This window comes from Callorhinchus milii, unplaced genomic scaffold (assembly GCF_018977255.1).
Source record: "Callorhinchus milii isolate IMCB2004 unplaced genomic scaffold, IMCB_Cmil_1.0 Scaffold8, whole genome shotgun sequence".
Lineage (NCBI taxonomy): Eukaryota > Metazoa > Chordata > Chondrichthyes > Chimaeriformes > Callorhinchidae > Callorhinchus > Callorhinchus milii.
This window is the reverse complement of record NW_024704749.1, coordinates 10,906,684-10,931,044: the sequence shown is the minus strand read 5'-3', so window position 1 is coordinate 10,931,044 and position 24,361 is coordinate 10,906,684. Positions and strand designations below refer to the sequence as shown.

Sequence of the window (24,361 nt, the reverse complement as noted above, 5' to 3'; positions counted from 1 at the left end):
TCGCCCACAATACACACAGTCATTTGATAAGGCGCCATTCATTAATTAGTTAGAAATAATTCCCCAAATAAAGTAATTTACCCCAAATAGACAAATAAAACTGACGATTGCGTTCACCCATAAAACACACACTGTCCAGCCCTCAAGCGTCTCGATGACGGGATATGGTGCTGTGTCAAATGTAAGGCTTATTGATATTTATTATGATTACCTGACCAGTTCCGGGATCAGTCACTTCCTTGTACAGGCTGATGTCCAGGTAATATCCAGATTCGTTGGCGAGGAACAGCCGGATTGGGATGGCTTTCCCAGTGGGAGTCAGGCGGATATTTATCTTGAGCTCCGCCTGCAGGACACGGAGTTTCCACAGCCTGCTCCCGTACCTCATCACCATGCTCCGCACAGATGTTTCAATCTAGCAGTGAGGCAGAAAGACCCATAAATTGTGGAGTCCTGTAGACTAGAGGTTACAGCACTCGCCTCGCAAGCGAGAGGACTCGGGCACAAGGGACAAGCAGGGGGTCAGAGCCAGTCGAATGAAGGCAGCGGGTAGCGAGTTGGGGAGTAAGCAGATCGGAGAGGTAGGGAGGTGCCAGGACACGAGGGTTTTCTAGACTAGTGAGAGGATCTTGAAGTCGATCCGTTCAGTGTTCGGGAGCCAGTGGAGACTGGCGAGGACTGGTGTGATGGGGTTACAGAGTTTAGGGCGGGTGAGTACGCAGAGTTCTGGATTAACCGGATTTAGTGGACAGTGGAGCTGGGGCTCAGGTCATCTAACCTTGGACGGATCCATGATGACGGTTGGCACAAAGTTGAGGAAGATGTGGTTACAGTCAGTGCGGACGGTCTGGTTGTTAAACACCACCTCCAGCTCGTCCATAGCCTCCAGCAACAGTCTTTCCCCCTCGTTCTGCAGGTACTCGAAGGAAGCTTCCTACACAACGCATGGAGAGAGCAGCACAGAGTTAGAGATGACTACAAACACGAGCGGGTGTCCTGGTGGGTAAAGGAGCTGGCACGAATTAACAGCAACAACAAGTTACATTAACACAGCGCCTTTCACGTCGGGAGGACGTCCCGAGCCCTGGACAAGTCGGGGATTTTCAAAAAAAAAGAAAGTCAAGATTAAAAAAAAGCTCAACGACCACAGCTCCCTTCATGTAATAATAATCCTCACATTTGATACGACGCCTTATCACGTCGTCGAGATGTCTCAAAGCGCTTCGCAGGATATAACGCAAGGTGAATTATCTGTGCGTTTTGTGGGTGAAACATCTTGGTGGTCTGGGCTTTCCTCACCTTAGTGATGAGGTCCGGATGCCGGATGATGGCTCGAACAAAGAACCTGTAGTCAGTGACCTCTGCCCCCTTCTCCACCTTGGCGGCCCCCAGGTACAGGTGCATCTTGTGGTTGCCACAGGGCATGGCTTTCAGGTCGAAGTTCCTCATGCGGTTGAGTTCCAGCTGGAAGGCCAGCGCCGGGTCCAAGTGCCGGTAAATCCGATCCTCTGCAAACTGGAGGACGGAGACAATCGTTACAGCAAACGCTGAGGCCGGATGGACTGCGCTTGGAACCTTACGGCCCTTCGGCCCATCGTGCCCGTGTTGGCTCTATGAAAGCGACGACCACCAAGGTCCACTGGTCTTACCCCACAGGTGAGACATAGCAAGCCAAAGCAATTTTGAGGAAAGAGGCATTGTGGCTGGAGCTTGGCTGGCAACGGTGGAGGGGGGGGGACAGTGGGCGCAAATGCTGCTTAAAGACCTCAGTTGATTCTATATCTAGGACGTTACAATTCTCTACACCACCCAAGTCCTGCTCCTAAACACGAATCTTCTTCAGGGGAAGTCACAGAGTGCCCAGCTCCACTTCAGGGGAGACGTGGATTACTGGAGACCGTGTCCCTGTGCCGACTCAATGTACCTCAGCGACTGCTCTGAAGGTGAAGAACTTGGGGAATTCTCTCTGTGAAGAAGGGATTGAAGAGAGAGGAGGAAAAGAAAGTCAGTAAGATTGGGAATGCTGAGAATTCGCGGACACACACAAGCGTACACAAGAACCCACTTGCGCGGACACGATTAGATAAATACACACTGAAACAATTTACCTTTTGCGCTACTAAAAAGGTGATTCTTCTGATTGAGTTGTCAAAGAGAACGGCTTTCTGCAAACACAAAGGAACAAATCATGGAGGTTGCAACGGAGAAAAAAGGCAGAGTGTATGAGAGAGGAGGGAGAGTGAGAGAGAGGGAGAGACAAAGAGAAAAGAGGTGGGGGAAAAAGAGAAAAACATAAGATTGGCATCTTTGGTAGAATATGGAAAGGTCAAAGATGACAGCACTTGACACATACTGTACACACCTTTGATTGAATGAATCTGCTGAACACCTGCACCAACTCATCATCCTGCACACAGTCCGTCTCTCTCATGGCAACATTCAGAATATATGCAGGCTCGCCCTTCACGCACTGTTGAAATAAATATTAATGCATACGTCACATTTTGTGAATTCTCCAGCATTGACTATCACTTTCATACGGTATAACCCACATGATGTATGCGCTGGTTAGAAATTAATATTCTCTTGGGTAGTTAAAATACTAATACTATTCCTTGCATTTGGTGTCGTGCCATTCATATCACCGGATACATTGTGAAGTGGGGTGACTGCGTATTGTTGTGGACAAATGTACAAAAATATACAGTCAATTCCCTCTCACAATCCACTGTGAAGTGCTTTGCGACGCCTTAACGAGTCGCACACAGGAATTTTTTTAGTGACCAATTTTTTATTGGGGGCATCGTTGGCCAGGGAGAGAGAAACGCTCCCTTCTCTCTTTGGGATGTTTAACGTCTACCTGAGCAGACAGACATGGAGCTCGGTTCAATGGCTCATCCGAAGGACGCACCTCTGACAATGCGCACATCCCAGGTCTGCATTGGGGCTTGAACCCACAATCTTCTGACTCAAGAGGCGAGAGTGCTACCGACTGAGCCAGACTAACACGCTTAACTGAGGGGTTGGATGTTTAAGAGACTTCGCGGCTCGCTACCTTATTCTCCTCATCATCAAAGAAAGGGGATCTTGGCTCGGAGAGCAGGGGATTATCCAGACAATTCAGGTTATCAGTGAAGGAAGAAATCACCTCGTCAAAGTACCTTTAAAAACAACAACCCACAAATATTTCAATAACTGGTGAATAACTAAAGAAAAACATGACTCAATTTATTCTGGCCGGGCATGTGAAGACTGAGTTACCAATATCAGGGTTTAACAACGAAACGTCACCATATTGTGTATATTTGCCAAGTTATATGTTGTTATATGTGACATAAGCTTATTTTGGCTTGAATACTTTCTCATGGAACTTACAATGAGGGAGCTATTTTGAAGCAAAGCTCATCTATATAATAATAATAATGCTTGTATTTGTTATAGTGCCTCATCACATTGTTGAGACGTCTCAAAACGCTTCACAGAATATACTGTAAAGAAGATTGATTGTATATTCTGTGGCCGAAATACAGCAGCCAAATTGCGCACAGCAGTGTCTCACAAACAGTCGTGGAGTGACCAAATGGTTATTATGATGCATTTTTTGTGGAGGGATTATTACCCCCGGACATTGGGACTAATTTAAATAAGCAGCTGGATGCTGTGACGGATAGATGGATGGTGGGGTTGGGTGTTCTGGAGGGATGAGATGAGATGGACTGAAGGGCCTTCTTCATCCACAACCGATCTTGGCAACGATTTCCCCTCTCTGTCGGGACGATACTCACTTCATTAGGTCTTCAAAAGCATCAAAAGCAAACATGATTCCCATTCGCTGGCACGAAGTTGACTGCACGCCACTGGCGAAGGGGTCACTGCTTTTCCGATTCAACTCATAGCGATCTGTGCTGGTTGGAATGCTCATCCTACAAGTTTCAGTGCGAAAGGTAAATGGAAACACTGTTAACAGCATTCAAACTCTGTTGCTCAGACTTCAGGTTTAATGAACGCCAGCCTGCTTCACTCCAACATCTATGGGCGAGCCTTCAGCCAGCGTGACCCCACTCTCTGGAACTCCATCCCAGAGTCCCTCCACCCTCTCCCAGTCAGTCAACGTGAAGCCATTTGCGACATCGTCCAGATGCGGAAGGAATTGAATAAATGTAAACTGTTGCACAGAAACATAAACGTTTACCGCACAGAGGGAGGTTATTTGGCCCATTGTGTATGTGTCGGCTCCTTTCAGTCCCATTGACCTGCCCTTTCCTCACACCCCAGTCTAGTTCCATTCTGACAGCTAATATGGAATCTGCCTCAACTATTGCTTCCATATCCGAACAACTCTGAGGATATTTGAAAGGCATCGTTGAGAGGAAGCCCTTAGAACACCAAAACCGTGGGCTCGAACTGAAAATAATTTTATCAAACAAAATAGTTTTGCTTCAGAAACATCATAACAAACATCACGGCCTTGAATACATACCCGTCACCTCTCCCCTTCAAGGATGTTGTATGCTTTCTACAAGATATCACTTGTACAAAGGTTACACAAGGCGTAAGCAAAGCAGCCCTCAATACAGAGGAGCATGATATAACAGGCATCCCAGTGTGGAGTGGACACGATAGCCATTGTTAGTAACCGGCAATTTTAAAGTAGGATTATAGACCCTTGTTAGAGCTCAGGCAGTTATTAGCAAGCTGAAATGAGTAGGTGTTTGGGGGTATGCTCTGTAATACGGACATTTTAAAATCAGCTGTGAACTTCCAGTTTCTCTCTGCTATGATGGAAACTGTTATAAAACCCAGTCTCAGAAACTTACTGCTTCATGTTCAAATCCCTTCATGCCCTTGCTCCACCCATCCACCTCTGTGACCTCCTGCCACCCACCCAGCCTCGCAGCAATTCTGACCCGCTTTACGTCCCTCCTCCCCTGCCAGAGGTTCAGCGATTCCGCCCCCTTATCACGCTCTCGAGACGTCACTTAGGGTTAGGGTTAGAGTTATATCAGTGTCCCACAAACAGTCGTGAATTGTTTCTTTGAAGGATTATTACCCCCGTAAAAGTGATCCACCAATCAACTAACAACTGGTTTCCTACTTACTGCTAAGTAAACAAAGGTATGTGGAGTAAGGAAACTTGCTTAAGGTTTCGCCCCGCCCAGGAATCGAACCCGAGTCCTCTCGCTTGCGAGGCGAGTGCTCTAACCAAAATACTGCAGGACTCCACAAAAATACAGGTTAAAACTAGGTGGAAGTTAAGGTGATCACATGCCTAAGGACAAACCCAACTCAATTGTGATCTTGTATCTCGGTTTGTGCACCCTCTCACCCCAAGGGATTACCAATCAGGTTAGTCAGTTATTCACAATTTGCAAGGCACCATTCTTTGTTTTTTTTTGATCATTCATTTCATGCTGTGAATGGATGAGACTATACTCCACCTTCCTAGGGTAGGGTTGTCTTCTCTGAAATTGAACAGTTATAAACACACAGAGTGTTAAGCTAGTCGGTCAATAAATAATAATCGTTGCATTTGATATAGCGCTTTTCACGTCTTCTAGACGTCTCAAAGCGCTTCACAGAATAGACTGTCAAGTGAATTAACTATGTTTGTGGGCAAAACACGGCAGCCCATTGCGCACAGCAGTGCCCCACAAACGGTCGTGGATTGAAGTGGCCAAATTATTATTGTTTTTTTTCTTGAGGGATTATTAGCTGGTGTATGGAGTAAGGAAACTTGCCCAGAGTTTCACCCTACTGGGAATCAAACCCAGGTCCCTCACCTGCAAGGCGAGCGCTCTAACCACTGAGCTGCAGGACTCCAAATAAATACTGTTCCCGTTTTATTCTCCCCCAGCCCACCATTGGCGGGCTTTGAGACGTTCCTCCCATTGCACTGAACATTGTATTGCATTGATGTGTGCAACCTAAAAGGCTTCTCATCTACACTCATAGGGAGAGATCATTCTGCCCTTTCGGCCTATGGCTCCTTCCCCGGTGGCAATTATATTATGCGCATTCCATTCCAACAATCTCTCTCTTGAGTTTCCATGTGTTGGTGGGATGCATGGAATTCCCAGTTTGATTTGGAGACTCTTAAGCAATGGGGATGGGTTTCCACATGTGTCAGACACCCGACGTTAAAGAGCTCTAAGGATCATAGAATTATATAGGACAGAAGGAGGCCATTCAGACCATCGTGTCTGTTCCGGCTCTATGTCCCTATTTATAAAGCCTAGTATCCCATATGCTTTTTTAACAGAATGGTGCATAGCAACAGGATGGTGCAGGGTACCTAAGAATAATTGGGAGTGTGGACAAAGCAGACAAACATTGCTCATTCTTAGCTCAAGTAAAGCTTGTTGGCCACAATCACTGGTCGACGCAATGCAGCTAAGAAGCTAAGAAGCCAGCCTTAGCCGAGCAGACCTGTTGGGATGAGATGAAGGGAGTGTAAACTTGAATTCCACCACACAAGTGCCGTCACGCAGTTGGTTGTGCTGTACGCTGTTCAGCTCGTAAGCTATATAAGCCCGTCTCACGTACACCTGAGAGGGTGAGAAGGTACAGTTTGTCACCTGAGGTTCATAATAATAGTAATAATAGTCCTTCCATTTGATACAGAGCCTTATCATGTTGTTAAGATGTCCCAAAGTGCTTCACAGAATATACCGTAAAGTGAATTGACTGTGTATTTTATCGGCAAAACACAGCGTCCAATTGCGCACAACAGCGACCCACAAACAGTCATAGATTGAGTGACCAAATTATTAATTTATTTTTTGGGGGGAGGGATTATTACCCCCAGAAAGTGAACCATCGATCGACTAACAACTGGGTTTTTACTTATTGCTGAGTAAACAGAGGCGATTGTGTGAAGTAAGGAAACTTGCGTACTGCAGACCCGCCTGACTCAGGAACTGGACGACCGAGACCACCACAGAAGGTGGGCTCTCAGTCAACCCCCATCATTTGGCTGGAGAGGGGGAAAGGGGTGTAAAAGTATGAAAGTTGAGGCTTTTGTGCAAGCTCAGTACACGTTGACTTTACCTCGAGCGCTGCCTTCTGCACCACCTGATTGCTATGGTAGAAGAAATTGGGCAGGACGTCAAAGATGGAGGTCTCCGAGAGGATTAGTTTCTGAAAAGAACCAGAAAATATCATCAACAACAACAACTGGCATTTATATGGTGCCCTTCACATGGGGTAGAGTCTCAGAGCACTTAAACATTAGGTACCAATCCCTCAATGGCCCAATGACATTGGATAATCATTAAACCTCAAAACGAGGACAACCTCCCATCATGTACTAAGGGTCTCTTCAAGGCCATGCACCTTCAGCCTGTGAAATTCTAGTCACTTGGGAGTTATTCCTATAGCGTAGTAGTTAGAGCGCTCGCCTCACAAGAGAGAGGACACAGGCGGGGCCTGGGCGGGGCGAAACCTTAGGCAAGTTTCCTTACTCCACACACACCTGTGTTTAACTGTATAAAGGTAAATTTGTATCAGACTATCTGAACGTCTACCAATGTCTTCTAACACAGCACCTCCAGACCAAGGTACAGAGTGTCATATCACGAAGGGGAATAGTAACCCTGTCACAGCTCAGACACATGGACAGAATTGTTGTAGCCACACCTTCAGGTTCTCTGGGCAGAACTGGTGTCCATACTCGTCAATGGCGGAGAGGAAGATGGACTCCACTTGGTTGTGCCGCAACTCGTAGGATGGCAAGTGCGACGCAATCAGCACCTGGAATAGAGACGCACGAGAGGAAAAGAACAATGTTAACATCCAGGCATAATTTACAACAATAATAATAATATTCCTTGCATTTGATATAGCGCCTTGTCACGTCTTCGAGACCTCTCAAAGCGCAACACAGAATATGCTATATATTTTGTCGGCAACACTCTCGTCTCTGAGACAGAAGACTGTGGGCTTGAGTTCACATCGAGGACTTGAGTTCACAGTCTAGGCTGACACTCCAATGTCAGAAATGCCGTCTTTCGGATGAGACGTAAAAACCAGGGTTTTGTCTACGTCTGTTCAAGTGGGCGTTATAGATCCCGTGGCACTACTCAAAAAGAGAAAGAAGTTTCTCCCAGTGTCCCAATGACTTCAGATAAAACTGGTCATTGACTAACATGGCTGTTTGTGGGACACTGCAAATTGACTGCCGAATTTGCCCACAAGTACAGTCAAGGCATTTTACAGTAAAATTAAGTACGTAAAGCGCTTTGAGATGTCGGAATGAATTGATCGAATGCAAGAATTAATTAATTAGTATTATTAATTATCAGAGCAGTGAAGAATCCTCACCTGTCTAGCTCGAAGAGCCACCTTGGAGTTCTCTGTTCTGCTGAGCTGTGTCAGGTCTGTTAGGATCAGCATCAGTTCATCTGTCAGTGTGGGATCCCGGGAACAAAGCTGATCCTAAAACAGGTGAGAAATAAAAGCGAACAAATTCATCTCTGATGTTTAATATCAGGACCGTCTCAATCCCTCTCCTCAGAGACGCAATGATACAGCACGACCACCAAGGCAAGGCTCATGGTATCTCTCTCTCATCTCAAGCTCAGCGGGCTCCGGCCTGCCCCACATCCTCCACCCAGCCCACTCCACCATCAGCAGTCAGGCCTTCAGCCTCTCTACTCCCACCTCCATCCCACAGCAAGGAGAGGAAAGTGAAGATAAATGAATCTACTCCCAGGTCCGTCCGACTCGCTCCCTCCCTCCCTTCCCTATTTCAAGGCTCGCCTCCAAACACGCGCTTTCGGTCTTTCTTCATCATCTTTCCCCTCCTCGCTGCCCCTTAGCTCACTGCTCAGCGCCATACTCACGATCAGCATGATAACCAGGTGGTTCTTCTTGGCGACCTGGGCGTGGGAGAAGATACACTCCAGGACGGGTGTCATGTCGGGTTTGTTCTGCTCTCTCATGTTGATCACACACTTGTCGTAATGCGCTAAAACGGAAAGGATGTCAAGATCTGTGCGTTAGAAGCCTGTCTCTTTCAAGGCCCGTCTCAAGACCCTCCTCTTCGATTGCGCCTTTGTTCACCCTCATATCCTTACCCTCCACCCCTCCTGATACCACTCCCGGGTCGAGTGCAAATCCCTGACTGTCCAGCGCCTCGGGACATCCTCCCGAAGTGAAAGGCGCTGTGTAATTGTATAGGAAAGCATCTAATGGAAACCGTGTCCGTCTCTTTCCCAAGCCAAATAATCTCAAGCTGTCCTTCCTCCCTTTGTTTTTAATCTAAATTTAAGAACATTTTTCACCTTGCTGGAACTGAGTTTCCACGCACAAGTATCTCCTCAGCAGGTCGAGGACAACCGACTTCAAGTGCCCACGAATCCCACTGCGGTAACTGACAAGAGAAAACAAACTAAATACGACACCTTGACACCAACAACAACAACTTGCATTTGGAGTCCTGTAGCGAAGTAGTCGAGACGTCTCAAAGCGCTTCACCGAATATACTGTAAAGTGAATTGACTGCATATTTTGTAGTCGAAACACAGGAGCCAATTGCGTGTAGCAGTTTCCCACAAACAGTCTTAGTGAGCAAATTATTATTATTTATTTTATGAATGGATTAATACCCCGGAAAGCATTCCACCAATCGATGAACAACCGAGTTCCTATTTACTGCTAGGTAAACAGAGGTGTGTGGAATAAGGAAACTTGCCCAAGGTTTCCCTCCACCCGGGAATCGAACCCGGGTCCTCTCACTTGCGAGGTGAGTGCTCTAACCACTACACTACAGGACTTTTGATACAGTTCCTAAAGTATCCAACGTACGGAGCAGCTTTCACAGAAGGACACTTACCGCTGCACCAGCTGAACAATGCTCTGCGTGTTCATGAAGAAGACTTCGCGGTCAGCCTTGCGCTGCAGGGTGGCTGCGTGGCTGTCGAGGATGTTTGCAATCTGAAATTTAATTCGGGAAGGGAGCACGAGGGGAGTGAGTGGGACTGAAACCACTGAAATAGCCAAGAGGTGAGACAGTGCACGTTCAAAGCAGTGTTGGGCCTTTTCCCCTTCCTCATTGACTGAGCCAATACTCACTCTTGTAGCTGAAGTAAGACTTTGTGAATCGATCACCCCCACCCTCGCCCGGCTTCGCTGGCTCCCCATCCCCCAGAGGATCGAGTTCAAGATCCCTGTCCTCAACTTCAAAGCCCTCCATGGCCTTGCTCCACCCTATCTCTGCGACCTATTAAAACTTCACCAACCTGTCTGCTCCCTCCGCTCAGCAGGCACTGGCCTGGCCCGCACCACGTCCTGTCCTGTCAATACGCTACAGGCCTCCCATACATATAGGATGAGGCTTGGTTTACCTGCTGGCTGGGGAACTGGCAGAGCACTGAGGTGATGTTGCTGGCGTACTGAGCCACCACTTTGCGAATGGCTTTCTCCACGCTAGCGGGGATTCTGCCTGAGATGCTGGTCATAATGTCTTGCAACTCGAGAAGAGGCAACGAGGCGTCTCGAAGAGTCTCCATTAGCTTTGTGATCCACACCTTAACCTGAGAGCAAGAGTGAGTGAGAGACAGTGAGAGAGAGAATGAGAGAGAGAGGTAGGTTTAAACATCTTGAAATTAAATTCTGACGACTCACTTTGTTGTTTATGGGTTGTTGCTAGTGCAGACTGGGCCCCATCAAGACCTACCTCTTTGACCACACGTTCGGTCATCTTTCTCCTCCCCACCCCCACTCGACTCCCATTGCCAGCTCGGGTGCCAAGCCATTACTGTTAAGCGTCTTGAGACGTCCTCCTGACGTGAAAGGCGCTAAGTAAATGTTAATTTGTAATGTATTGTGTTTAACTTTTGCCCACATAATATTGGTCAGGACACTGGAAAAATTACCCGCTCTTTAGAACATCAGAAAATAGTAACAAGAGAAGGCCATTCAGATCATGGTACCTACCTACTCCAAACCCAAGTACTAATTTAATTTCCCTTAGTTTTGCAATCGACTTGGGCTTCACATTGTTGTGCTCTAGAGATGAAAGTCAAGACCTGGACATGGGAGCTCCAGTTTGCAAGTGCACTGCCCTAACCCCGCCATTTACCTTGATGCTGAAGTATGGCTCGGGCAGGCAGTAACCATTCATGACATTGACCAGGTTCTCCAGACACTGTGAAACACCTGATGCAGTTTCTCCCCAGCGATTGGCAGCGTCTGCTGTGGCTTGAAGAATCCTTTGTAGAGCTGGGCCTAGAGGGCAAGGAAGGAAGGGAGGAAGGACAGTGATGTTCTTGCCAAGATTTGTTCAACCAAACTCAGTGAGTAACTGCACTGGCCTGGTTTGTGAGAGAAGCCTAGCTCCCAAGCCAGCATTCACTCCCCGATACACTGAGGCATTAGCATCACCAAGGCTGACCTTATCAAACCTTTTTATAATTGTAAACACCTTTGAAGGTAGATCACACTTACTGGATGAAGGTTCTTAGGATCATCCAACTCCAGCCTGGCCACAATACAGCCTTGGTCCAGACAAGCTCCCGGTCTCTTGATGAAATGCACACACCCTGCCTCCTCTACAGTCAGCACCATAACCATCTTCATGACCTGTGTGGACACGAGACAGTCTTTAATCCCACAGGTAGTGGTTAGTGCGCTCGAATCACAAGCGGGAGGACCCGAGTTCGATTCCCGGGTGGGTTGAAACCTTAGGCACGTTTCCTCACTCCACACGACGTCCTCTCGCTCGCGAGGCAAGTGCTGTAAACAACACGCTACAAGTCTCCGTGATCAGGGCCTGGGTGTGACCCTCTCTTTTAAACTGCACCCGACTCGACATACCTCGATCTCCGCGTAGCACTGTCCTGCAAAGACATGACCTCCATCTTCGACGAGGTACTGCAGAAGTTTACCAGTAGAGGGGGCCCTCAGCACCGAGGGGTCTTTCTCCTTGTCAAACACACAGGTCTTGTTACCAACTGTTATCAGGTACCTGAGGGTTTGAACAAGCGAGTGAGTAGTAGGGACTTCCAGAGAACTCGTGCCCGCTATAAAGTAGCCTGGCGGCTGTATTTCTTACTTGTCGATCTCCTCCTTCATGTACGTGGTGTAACTGCTACCGTCATAGGACAACAGGAGACCACCATCGCTCAGCCGGTGAAGGTCAACCTCGACGTGAGAGCCGTTCAGAATAACAATGTAGGTCGTCAGCAACTGGCGAGTCACCTGCAGGTTGGACGCGAAAGAGAAGGAAGAACGAGAATCACACATAGCAGCAGGAGAGCCTCCACGTTCAACCAGCTCAATAATATAAAATAATAGTCCTTGCATTCAATACAGCGCCTTATCACGTGGTTGAGACGTCTCAAAGCGCTCACAGAAAATACTGTAAAGTGAAATTGACTGTGTATGTTGTGGCAGAAACACAGAAGCCAATTGCACACAGCAGTGTCCACAAATAGTCATGTGGATTTTTTTAATGAAGGGATTAATAACTCCGGAAAGCGATCCCCCGTTCGACTAACAACTGCGTTCCTACTTACTGCTAGGCAAACAGAGGCTTGTGGAGTAAGGAAACTTGCCTAAGGTTTTGCCCTGCCTGGGAATCGAACCCAGGTCCTCTCGGTTGTGAGGCGAGCAGGGTAACCAAGCTACAGGACACCACTACAATGCCTACTATACCTGCATAGAATACACACATTATAATACACACAACACAGTACATACCTGCATAGAATATTTAATTCCTTCATAGATGAGCTCCACGTTCCCTGTGTTTAACAGACTGTGGGCTGGGAGCACCTGTCCTCTGTGTAAAAGGAAGAACACAACATTAAAAAAACAGCATGTCCCATAGTGAAGAGAAAACAATCGCCATCAAATTACATTTCAAAAGGCACCTCCCCGTCCCCACAACTTGCCTCTCGAGAGAGTGTAAGAAGTCGGCCATACTGGTCTGAAAGATTGAATCCGCCACGTGTAATGCACCACAGACCACGCCGAGCATAGTGTCCGGCTTCTCAGCCTAAAGGAGCACAAAATAAAAACATTAATAATAATAATAATAATCCTTGCATTTGGCATTTTATGTCAGGAGGACATCCCAAAGCGCTTCACAGGGTATATTGTAAAGAGGATAGACTGTGTGTTTTATGGGTGAACATTGTAAATATTCCTCTCTCATATCCACCTAACGTTGAATTCTGCTCGACCTTCGTTGAATACACACAGGACAGTATCCGTACCTGGATTTTGTCGGCGATGAGTTCATCAAGCCAGCCGGTGTCTATCTCATTGCATTGGAAGCTCTCGGTTTCCAGCAGCTTGATCAAGTACTCGACTGTTGTCCTAAAGTCCCCGCGGATTGATAGCTCCTTCAGGGCCAGGACCATGTTCCTGCAAAGGAAATGACAATAAATCCCAGATACGATCTCTCGGAATTCCATGGGTAGGTGGGACGTACGGAATTCTCAGTTTGGTTTGGAGACTCTTAAGCAACGGTGATGGGTTTCCGCCTGGTTGATGAAAAAAAAAACCCTGTATGTGTTTGTGTGCGTGAGTGCGTGTGTGTGCAAGTGTGTGTGTGTGTGTGCTGATGATGCAAGATAGTCGCTCGCAACAAAGTGGGAAGTTGACTGACTGCCCCAGGACTGAACCAACAACAATAACTTGCTTTTCTGTGGCGTCCTATATAATTGGTACTGTACTAACGAGATGGCTTCCTCGCGGTTCTCTCCCCAGGAGAAGCAGTGGCCAAACTGGGAATCAGCAAACTCATGGAGCCCTCCTGCGGCAGCCACGCTGAAGTAGCCCCAGACATTTTTGTTGCTGCGGAAATTCAGCTCCTGGACAGTTCCTGAGCTTGGCTTAAATCCCTGGCGAGAGAGAGAGAGAGAGAAGAAACAAAACGTAACATCCAATATTTCTCAGACTAAGCAGATTCCATCAAGTCCTTCCAAGGAGATCAACTGTTGCTTTTACTTTAAGTGCCTTCAACCCTAACATTCTACGGAATCTGTAAGCCAGTGATAAATAATAATAAAAATCCTTGCATTTGATACAGTGCCTTTTCACGTCGTTGAGACATCTCAAAAGCGCTTCACAGAATATACAGTAAAGTGGTGACTGTGTGGTTTGTGGGCGAATCGCGGCAGCCCATTGCGCACAGCAGTGTCCCACAAACAGTCGTGCAGTGAGTGACCAAATTATTGTTGTTGTTGCTGTTACCTCTTCTGGGTTTTCACTGGTGATGCGGGCAGCGATGACATGACCCCTGGGGCTCGGGTTGTTAGCTGGCGTTTCCAGGTTGATTTGCGAGTCGCCCCAAGGAGGTGCTCCGTACAGAACCCGGATATCCTTAATCCTGTGTAAGGGAATCCCCATGGCAATCTGTACATCAACAACCAAAAGCACAGGCATGATGAACACATGGACCCGCGGACTGAGATAAATACATTTTATTAATAATAATCCTTGCGTTTGATACAGCGCATCAAATTGTTGGCATCGACTCAGAATTTACCTGGCTGAAGATTCTACCTGTAACCTGGAGGGTCTACGTTCACAGTTTACCTGGCTGGAGGTTTTACCTGAAGTTGGGCAGCGGGCAGATTGACGTCAGCTATCATCTCAGTGCAGGGATGTTCCACTTGCAGGCGTGGGTTCAGTTCCAGGAAGTGGAAGCTACCATCTGGGCTGTAGAGGTATTCCACCGTCCCCGCACTCACGTAGCCCACCATTTTGGCAATTCTCACCGCACACTGTAAAGGAGCAATAAATGCAGAGTCAAGATTAGGTTGATGCAACTGAACACGAGTTGGGCCAAATGATATATTTCTGGGCTGTAACATTCATCTTAATTATAATAATAATCCTTGCATTTGATGCGCCTTATCACGCTCAAAGACGCCACATTAATGTTGTTAAGACAACTCCAAGCTCTTCACAGAATATACTGTCAAGTGAATTGACTGTGTATTTTGTGGGTGAAACGCGACAGCCAATTGTCACAGCAGCGTCCCACCAATAGTTATGGATTGAGTGACCAAATTTTTATGATTATTATTATTTTTGAAGGGGTTATCACCCCCGCAAAGCGATCCACTAATTGACTACCAACAGGGTTCCTACTTAATGCTGGGTAAACAGAGGTGTGTGGGGTAAGGTTTAGCCCCTCTCGGGAATTGAGGTAGGGCAAAATTAGGGTACATAATTCTATGTACCCTACACACACACACACACACACGCACACACAGACAGAAACCCCCACCTGTTCCATGTACTCCAGCACGGCCTGGTTGGCTATGCTGGCTGGCGCTTCTTCAATGATCTTCTGGTGCCGGCGTTGGATGGAGCAGTCACGGCCGAACAGGGAGATGGCATTGCCGTATTGATCCGCCAGGATCTGTACCTCCAGGTGCCGGGCATTCTGAGCCATCTGCATGATGAATATTGGGGAGCTGGGCACCTCAGCCTGGACCTGACACAACAACAAAAAGGTTAAATTTACACAGCGCCTTTCATGTCCCAAAGCACTGGACATTCAGGGATTTGCACCTGAGTTGGGGTTGGGATCAAGAGGGGTGGAGGGCAGGGAGGGTGGGGGTAGGAGGGTGACCGAGGAGCGCAGTCGAAGAGGAAGATCTTGAGATGGGTCTTGAAGGAGGCAAGTCAGTTGAGTGCTACCCAGTGAAGCTCACTGGAAAATTATGTTACTTTCAGCCAAAGACATGGATCTGATGCCCCAATCGTATCAGTGCCACATTTTATACACTTCTTCAGCACATTCAATGTTGTAGATATTTGATACGTACATCTTTTTTATTGAGAAATCCCACACATTAGACCCCAAGTTGTGCTGAGAGGCTGACGCCCACTTACTTGTCTGAACAGGTTGGGGAAATCATCTGCACTGTTGACCTTTCGAATTCCTTTACCTCCACCGCCTTCGGATGCCTTCACCATCACTGGATAGCCAATCTTCTCTGCAGCCTACACACACACACACACAGTAATGATTATGTGCAAAACCCTGACTATCCAGTGCCTTGGGACATACTGCTGAACGCGAGGGTCGGTGAGAACGGTGGATCAGAGAAGGTGGAGGCTTGACTCTGTATCTAAGGCAAACTGCTCCTTTGCTGGGAAAGCTGGATGCTGAAACTGTGTAATGAGTTGCTGTTGCTGTTGTTGTTGTAGCCTATGTCCTACCTTCAAGAAGCATTTGTGTAAATATCTTGGCAACAGCGCCTACCTCCAGGCCCTCATTGACATCTCCCACACAGCCATCCCTGTACACGTCCAATGGCACATGAACCATCCTCCGCAGCATCTCATCTTCCTTCGACCATTCCACAGTCAAACCTAAACACACCCAGCACCAACACATTTGAGTCCCTCGCAGAAGTATGGAAGCCTTGGATTTTTTTTCAGTCATCCAGGTGTCTGATACACAGAAATCCATTGCATGCTTAAGAGCATCTAAGAGTTCCACATGCACATTAAAATTTCAACTCCGTACAAACTCTCTCCCGGTGTCCCTGGCTAACAATCACCCAAATAAAATTGGTCGTTCATTTCATGGCTGTTTGCAGGACATTCCTGTGTGCAAATTGGCCACTATGTTCGCCTTCAAGAATACAGTCACTCCACTCTACTAAAAGTGTAGGAAGTGCTTTGAGATATTGATGGAAGTAATAAGGCCCTGGATCAAATGCATTGATTACTATTATCATGAAAACAAGGTTTGAATAATTAATTAGGTTTGAATTTGGGGTAAATTTGTCCCAGCTGAAAAAGAAGGAGAAAAACTTCACGATTCTTTCGAACAGTGGTAGATGGTGGTTGGGAGGAGAGGGGTGGGAAGTCCTTTAACATCTTCCTGGTCACAAGGCAGAAATAACCTAATAATGACTCAGTCAAAATAGGTTGGCGAACCTTATCAACTCTGATCTGCCCTATCAGTAAAAGTTCCAATAACACTCAAATATTTGTTGTACCAAGGTGTTGCAACAGTAAGCATTGGAGGGTACAGAATCGAATAAGCATTGCACAATACACAAGTTACAATTTCCATCTAACAACCTTTCGCTCTCCTCTCCTCCCTCCCCAATCTATTGGGAGGGAAAGGTTTCCCACTATGCCTTAACCCCTTACCGCTTCCACTCCAAGGTAATGTTGGGATCCCAGCAGTCTGAGCTACGATGGAGGAGGCTATCTTATCACCCAATGCCCACATAGCCTGACTGGAAGGACCTGCAGGAGGGGGAAGGGAAACACAAATGTAAATGAAGCATGCAAAAGATTAACAGAATGGAGCAAATGTCTCAAGTGTAGAACACATTACATTTACACAGAAGCTTTCACGTCAGGAGGATGTACCAAGGTACTTAGCAATCCTGGCTGGGCATGCAAGGTGGGGGTGGGAGCCAAAGCAGGTATGTTGGGGAAAGGATGATCATAAAGCGAGGTCAAAAAGGTAGGTCTTAAGACGGACCTTGAATGAAGGAGGGAGTAAGTTGGAGGGAGTCCAGGATGGAGATCCAGAGAGTGTGGTTTTAAAATCAGGTCACAAATAGAAGGGAAATATATTTTTTACCCTATCTGCTTTGTTCCTACTGCCCCAAAGCTTCTTAATGTTATATATCCAGTTGATTACCATCCAGTACATAAGGAATGCAAGGGCTGGCGAGGAGCAGATTGGATCAAGTTGGACCACCGCTACCTCATTCATTCTGCAGGGTTCAGATTACATCAGTTTCACCAATCTTGCCACACTCCAAAGGCTTGCCCTCACTGCATCAGGAAAAGGAGATATTTTCTGCTGTACAACTGGGTCTGTCACTGAAAGGGTCTTACCTAGAAATGCCACACCGTGCAGCTGCAGAAGCTCCGGGAGTTTGGGATTCTCCGAGGCATGTCCCCAGCCAGCCCACACCGCCTGGAGGAACATGGGAGGACGTGGATATTGATGCACATCTTCATTGGTTTATATTATAGAGCATTTGTGTTGTGGTTTTGTATTGTGTCTGTCTGTGTTGTCTTGACACCCAGTAATAATAATAATAATCATCCTTGCATTTGAAATGTCTTGACAACATAAGACATGTTTGAGACTTCGTGACACCTTGTGTTGTCAAGAAGTCTCAAAGATCTTCATAGGGTTTACTGTACATTTGTAGGCCAAACGTAGCAGCCGATTTGCACACGACAAAGTGAATGACCGATTTTAACTGAGGGATTATCGGCCAGGAAACCAGTGAAAAACTGCTTGGTTTGGAGACTCTGAAGCATAGCGATGGGTTTCTGCATGTGTCAGACACCGGCTGACCAACAAAAAAAAACACTGCCATTTACCTGCACTGGGATTCTCTTTGCAATGTCCACGATCAGCTCCACATTGGCGTAGTTGTTATTGTTGGATCCCCCAGAGACTGGCACGTACTGGTCCGCCATTTTGATGTACTCTGAAGGAGCGGGTTTTCAAAGGAAAAGAAGTCTTGTGTTAAGAAGACCAATAATAATAATAATCTTTGCATTTGTTACGGCGCCTTATCACGTCGTTGAGGCATCTCAAAGCACTTCACAGGATTCACTGTAAAGTGAACTGACTGTATATTTTGTGGGCAAAACACAGCAGCCAATTGCGCACAGCGGCATCCCACAAACAGTCGTGGATTGAGTGACCAAATTATTATTATTTCTTTTTTTTGGAAGGGATTATTCCACCAATCAACTAACAGTCGGGTTCCTACTTTCTGGCTAGGTAAACAGAAGCATGTGGAGTAAGGAAACTTGCTTAACGTCTTGTCCCACCCGGGACACAAACCCGGGTCCTCTCGCTTGTAAAGCAAGCGCTGTAACCAATACTACAACAACTTGCATTTATATAGCGTCCTGCTGGCGTGGTAGCGTCCTGGAACGCACTACGCTATGGGACTCCGATGCGGAGGGGCTTAGAGAGGAAGTTCCAAGGAGCAAAGACAAAGTGGCTGAAAATTGACCGTGGATGGAGAACATGAAGCAGGCCACAGTTGGCCGAGCGGAACTGAGAGGGAGCTTCAGACTGAATCCCCGGAGTGTACCTGCATTAGCCTTCAGGTCCTCGGGAGTCACCATCACCACAAACCGAATCGCCCTCTCGTTCCGAAACATTTCGTATGACCATCGGCGGATGGACCGCATGCATTTAACCGCTGCAATGCCATTGTTAGCAATGAGCACCTGAGGAAGGAAGGAATACAGTAAAACTTGCATCAGTCTGATCTGTATAGATCGTACAATCTGCCCAAGTCGTACATCTGCCCAGGTCCCTGACAAGAGTTTATATTCTATCCAAGTTTGACATAACTCATACTTTGCATAAGTCATATTAAATGTAAGGTCCCAACTGATACGACTCATGTGAGGTTTACTGTAGTAATAATTTGGCCACTCAATCCACATCTGTTTGTGGGACGCTGCTGTGCGCAATTGTGGCTGCTGCGTTTCGCCCACAAAATACACAGTCAATGCACTTTACAGTATATTCTGTGAAGTGCTTTGAGACGTCTCAGTTTCAGAAACGACACCTAATGTTCCGTACCTTTTCAATGACCCGCGTTCCCCCAAACCGAGTGACAAACTCGGCGGGCGAGGCGACAGTGAAATCCCTGGACAGCTCCAGCCGTCTCTCATCTCTCCTCTTTCCCAGGTGAAGACCTGACATCCTCGACCTAACACATGGGATAATCCACGTTAAAGCTTCAATAGACTCGGTCCCGAACAATAAACAACAACCAAGTTACATTTGCTTAGCGCCTGTCACATCAACAGTTTTCTTTTCCAACCCACCAGGAGGGTTAGGTACTTGAATCAAATCACTCAATCAATCATTCAGCTTTGCCAAAGATAGCAGTGCAAGGTGACAGCTCTCTTTAATAAGAGATTAAACTCTTAAAACCTCAAGACGCAGCCTGGCATAATCTAGGATTGTGGCGCACAGCGTAGCAGACGTAATCTTTTCAACAGTGGCAACAGATAAGTGAGGTAACGTGTGAAAGCTTTAGTGCAAAGCTTTCTAAAAGGAGACCATGGAGATTTCTTTCTTGCCCAGCTGGGTGCCTGACACGTGTGGAAACCCATCACCTGCTCAAGAGTCTCCAAACCAAGACGTGAATTCCATGCATCCCACCTAGCATGGAAATCCCAAGAATAGATTGTTGGAACGGAATGCGTGCTCTCTCTCCCTGGAGGGATGCATCCTGCTTACCTTATTTCGGAAAGTATTAGACCCAGGTTGGCAAAAGCAAGGCTTGGGGATTGTACGTTGGGGTAACTGCTGGAGTCTAACAGGCTATAACCGCATAGCTTGCCATTGATAGCGCTGTCTGATAGCACAGCCAAATGCAGACGGCAAATTGAGGAAAAAAATAACAATCCAGTTACACTTCCCTTCAAGATCAGGGACAAAGTCTGCAGGACTGTAGACTAAAACCACTGAAATGCTGCTCTCGAGAGTTCACTAACCTGGAGAGTGCTTTGCCAGTAAAGCCCCTTACATTAGCCAACAGATCAAACTGCAACCAAACTGGTTGCAAAGGGACTGTTTTGATGTATGTTCACATGCGATGAGACAACTCTGATCTACAGTTGGGAATGTTGATGAAATGCACTGAAAGAGTTTGCAGCAGTTAACATTCGATAAAGATCAGAACCGAAAGCGCAACCAATCAGATTACCTATCATCGGCAGACCTCAGTCTTGCAGCTGCTCAAAACATAAAGACTTTATCCCTTCACCCCCTGGCACTCCTCAGTCCCTCACCTTCTCTCCCAGCACTCCTCAGTCCTCTCTCAAAAAAGGTCGCTCCCTGGCAATAAGGGAAATATCTGCAATCAGCCATTGTACTTTGAGCACGGAATAAGCAAAGAACACAAGCCATTAAACTGGCACTTTCCGCAATCATGTACAGCTCACCCTATCTATCATGGATTCATTCTGTTATCTCCTGGGGAAAGTCCACAAGTGAAATTTCCAATGAAAATAATAATAATCACATCTTTGAAAAACCTTAAAGTGCCTCACAGAATATTCTGTAAAGTGTAGTGACTGTGTATTTTATGGGAGACTGCGCACAGCAGTGTTCCACAAACAGTTGTGGATTGAATGACCAAATTATTATTTATTATTTTTTGAAGGGATTATAACCCCCGGAGGGCGATCTGCTAATTGACTATCAAACGGGTACCTACTTACTGCTTGGTATGCAGAGGCATGTGGAGAAAGGAAACATGCCTAAGGTTTTGCCCCACCCGGGAATGTGTTATCTACTAAGGAAAGTCCACAAGTGAAATTTCCAATGAAACTAATAATAATCACATCATCGAAACACCTTAAAGCGCTTCAGAGAATATAATCTAAAGTGCAGTGACTTGTCTAAAGTTTTGCCACCCCCCACCGCCCAAGAATCGAACCCGAGTACTCTTGCTTGCGAGGTGAGCTTGCTAACCATTACGCTACAGGCTCTTTGGTCTGTTTGACCACCAACCTAATCATCTTCCTATAACAGCATCAAGCTGATTGTTGAAGAAGTCTAGCTTTGAGCTCAGACATGTGTTAAAGGGAGAGTCACAATAGATATATACATCTTTTTTTTAAAAAGTACTATTGAATATGAAGCAATGTTTAACTGAAAAAGTAAATGTTTACACACAGCCGTCCCCTCCATTTATATAGGTCCTCTTCGCGTGGGGCAGGGTCCCGGAGCGCTTAACACATCAGACGGACATGGAGGAGTTGAAAGCTGCAAACATGAGAGGCTTCCCTTACAGAAAAACAGCTTAAAACATGACAGGCAGCAGCAGCCCTGAGTATCTGGATGGTGTCCAGAAGAGAGAGAGACACACACACACATGCACTTTATTTTAAAAAATATACACACAAATAAAAACAAGAAACATTACACCCGGTTGTGACTCTGCAATCTCTCTGCTCGAGTTAAATCTTTGAAACTAAAGACACTGACCTGACCTGCCCAGCCGAGCCGGCCACCGAAACCACTTCGAAGTGTATGGGTGTTGTGTATGTGTCTTGCCTTGGAGCGAGAGACTACAAAGTTGTGGTTTGTTGTTTTTCCACATAGACTCCTACCCTCTCCCCACTCCCCTCCCACTTCCCCCCGTCCCCTTCCCCCCCTACTCCCCCTCGTTCAAAGTCTTCTCTCTTCACCCCCTCCACCGAGAGACCTCACACTCCCCAGATACTGCAAGATCTGAAGCCTTTCCACCCTGACCTGGCACACTGCAGGGAGATAGAGGCCAGAGAGAGAGCAGTGTTATAGCAGGCATTGAAGTCCAGGTTGCGTTGATAGCACAGTACTTCTCTCAGGAAAAGGCAGGCTCCAGCTATCGTGGGGGAGGGGAAACACACACAAATAGATCACTTAGTAATCTCTTGTCGGTGAATGCATTTCGCCCACAGTTACTACACTTTACAGTATATTCTTTGAAGCAATTTGAGAGATTTCAACGATGTGACAAAGTGCGACATCGAATGCAAGGATTATATTATTAATAATAATCTTTCTGTCTTTCATTCACACACTCACTCGCACAATCTTTCTCTCACACACGCACAAACACTCTCTCTCTCACTCTCTCACACACACAGACATTTCCCTCAAACTTCCCTCTATTCGCTGAACTAAACCAGGAAATAGTTCAGGCAGCAGCAGTGGGGGATGCACTGAAGAAAGGACCTGCAGAAAAATAAAGTTGTATTTTTATATCTATATAATATTTATATATTTTTATATATATATATAATAAGGAAGGAAGACGGGAATTTGGCCCAGTTGCTGTAACTCGATCCCTTCCACAAGAATTGCCAAAAAATGTGACCTCCAACGACTTTAAGCAATTGTTTACTCAACACAAGCAAGGACACACTGCTCAGCCGGGAAATGTTTTTGTGCCTTGCGAGCGCAGAATTCAGAGCAGCTGCCCGTCATTTCCATTGGGATGGATCGAGGCCCTGACTACCTGTTCAGTTGGACGTTAAAGATCCCACTGTAATATTCGAAAAGAGAAGGGAGTTTCTCTCTTCCGTTGTCGTGGCCAACAATCCCCCAAACAAAATTGGTCACTCGCTCCATGGGAAGTTTGTGGGAAACTGCTGTGCGCAACTGGCTGCCACATTCTGCTCACAAAATACACAGTCAAACCACTTTACAGTATATCCTGTGAAGTGCTTTGAGACATCTCAATGTTGTGATAAGGCGCTCTATCAAATGCAAGGATTATTATTATGGTTCTAAACTAACCTTATGGTTATGTTGGAAGGCAATTCTGGTAACAATGACAAATTACTTTTCTTCTCTCTGTGGGCCATTACATTGGGGTGTTGGCTTGAACACACCTCATTATCAGAAGGGTCATCTTCTGAAGAGCCTGTGAGGAACTTGGATGGACACTGTGCTCTATCCGTCATTGTTGCCTTTACTGATTGAAAGTTCCTTTCTCCATGTAGTATTGATAGTCTGCAAGGTTGTGCCGAAGATTGGCTTGAATCAAGATCTTCTTCACTGGATGGTTGGACGTCGATTCGGTCTGGAAACTTGACAGAGAGATATTTCAAGAGTTGGACTTGAACCCCGTACCCCAAGGAATAGGAATTGTGGAGTTTTCCTGGTTCTGGAGCATTTGGCAAGAATTCAACCTCTAAATTGGTGGAGGGCTTTGAAGACGGTGCTTTCAAATGACGTTTCTGATCTTCAGAAGGCCGGGGTTCAGGATTGGGTCAGAAGAATGTGTTCTGAGAAGATGGGGACTGACTATCAATCTGTCCTGAATTAGGACCATTAACTGTAAGGGTCAACCCAAGTCTTCAAGGTCTGACATGAATATTCTGACATCTTCATATACAACTAACCAGCGACATGGGGCAAGAAATTCTTACGCAGCTCTTCTCAGACAATCTACTGTGGTAGATTGTTGTGGTCAACCGGGTGTTTAACACATGCGGAAACTCATCACCATGCTTAACAATATCCAAACCAAACTGAGAATCCCAGCTACACATGGAAATTTGAGAGATAAGATTGTTGGAATGCAATGTGCACTCTGTCTCCCTGGAGGGACGCATTCTGCTCACCTAAATCAGGAGAGTATGAGGTGCAGGTTAGCAAGAGCCAAGACTCGAGGACCCAGAGTGTGCGTTGGGAACAAATGCCGGAGTCCAACCCGCTAAAACCGCAGAGCTTGCCGTTTGTTACACCAAATGTGAAATAGTCTTCCTGTAGTGTCCAACGGGATAGATTGTCTCCGTGAGGCGCCTAAAGACTGGAGAGGTGCTACTGCACAGTACAGTACAGTACAGTACAATACAAGAGCGCAAGTTGCTGTAAAGGGTG

The 24,361-nt window shown here is 46.4% G+C and overlaps 1 protein-coding gene across 1 annotated transcript in view; it reads right to left on the bottom strand.

The window, feature by feature from the left end:
• The window catches only part of acacb (acetyl-CoA carboxylase beta), a 31,955-nt gene extending 9,900 nt beyond the window's left edge, over positions 1-22,055 (bottom strand). Inside the window, 37 exon segments of the mRNA XM_007901845.2 lie at positions 212-415; positions 779-934; positions 1,300-1,515; positions 1,925-1,966; positions 2,109-2,165; positions 2,363-2,470; positions 3,056-3,161; positions 3,786-3,923; positions 5,439-5,462; positions 6,427-6,545; positions 7,048-7,137; positions 7,636-7,749; positions 8,320-8,433; positions 8,841-8,965; positions 9,282-9,370; positions 9,833-9,933; positions 10,344-10,532; positions 11,081-11,148; positions 11,151-11,226; positions 11,446-11,580; positions 11,815-11,965; positions 12,053-12,198; positions 12,700-12,781; positions 12,894-12,997; positions 13,218-13,368; positions 13,684-13,847; positions 14,200-14,361; positions 14,562-14,732; positions 15,242-15,451; positions 15,853-15,963; positions 16,226-16,335; positions 17,128-17,226; positions 17,830-17,911; positions 18,328-18,437; positions 19,056-19,194; positions 19,556-19,685; positions 21,977-22,055. Coding sequence (XP_007900036.2) covers positions 212-415; positions 779-934; positions 1,300-1,515; positions 1,925-1,966; positions 2,109-2,165; positions 2,363-2,470; positions 3,056-3,161; positions 3,786-3,923; positions 5,439-5,462; positions 6,427-6,545; positions 7,048-7,137; positions 7,636-7,749; positions 8,320-8,433; positions 8,841-8,965; positions 9,282-9,370; positions 9,833-9,933; positions 10,344-10,532; positions 11,081-11,148; positions 11,151-11,226; positions 11,446-11,580; positions 11,815-11,965; positions 12,053-12,198; positions 12,700-12,781; positions 12,894-12,997; positions 13,218-13,368; positions 13,684-13,847; positions 14,200-14,361; positions 14,562-14,732; positions 15,242-15,451; positions 15,853-15,963; positions 16,226-16,335; positions 17,128-17,226; positions 17,830-17,911; positions 18,328-18,437; positions 19,056-19,194; positions 19,556-19,678 — 4,386 coding nt within the window. The 5' untranslated portion in view covers positions 19,679-19,685; positions 21,977-22,055.
• Between the last annotated feature and the right edge of the window lie 2,306 nt (positions 22,056-24,361).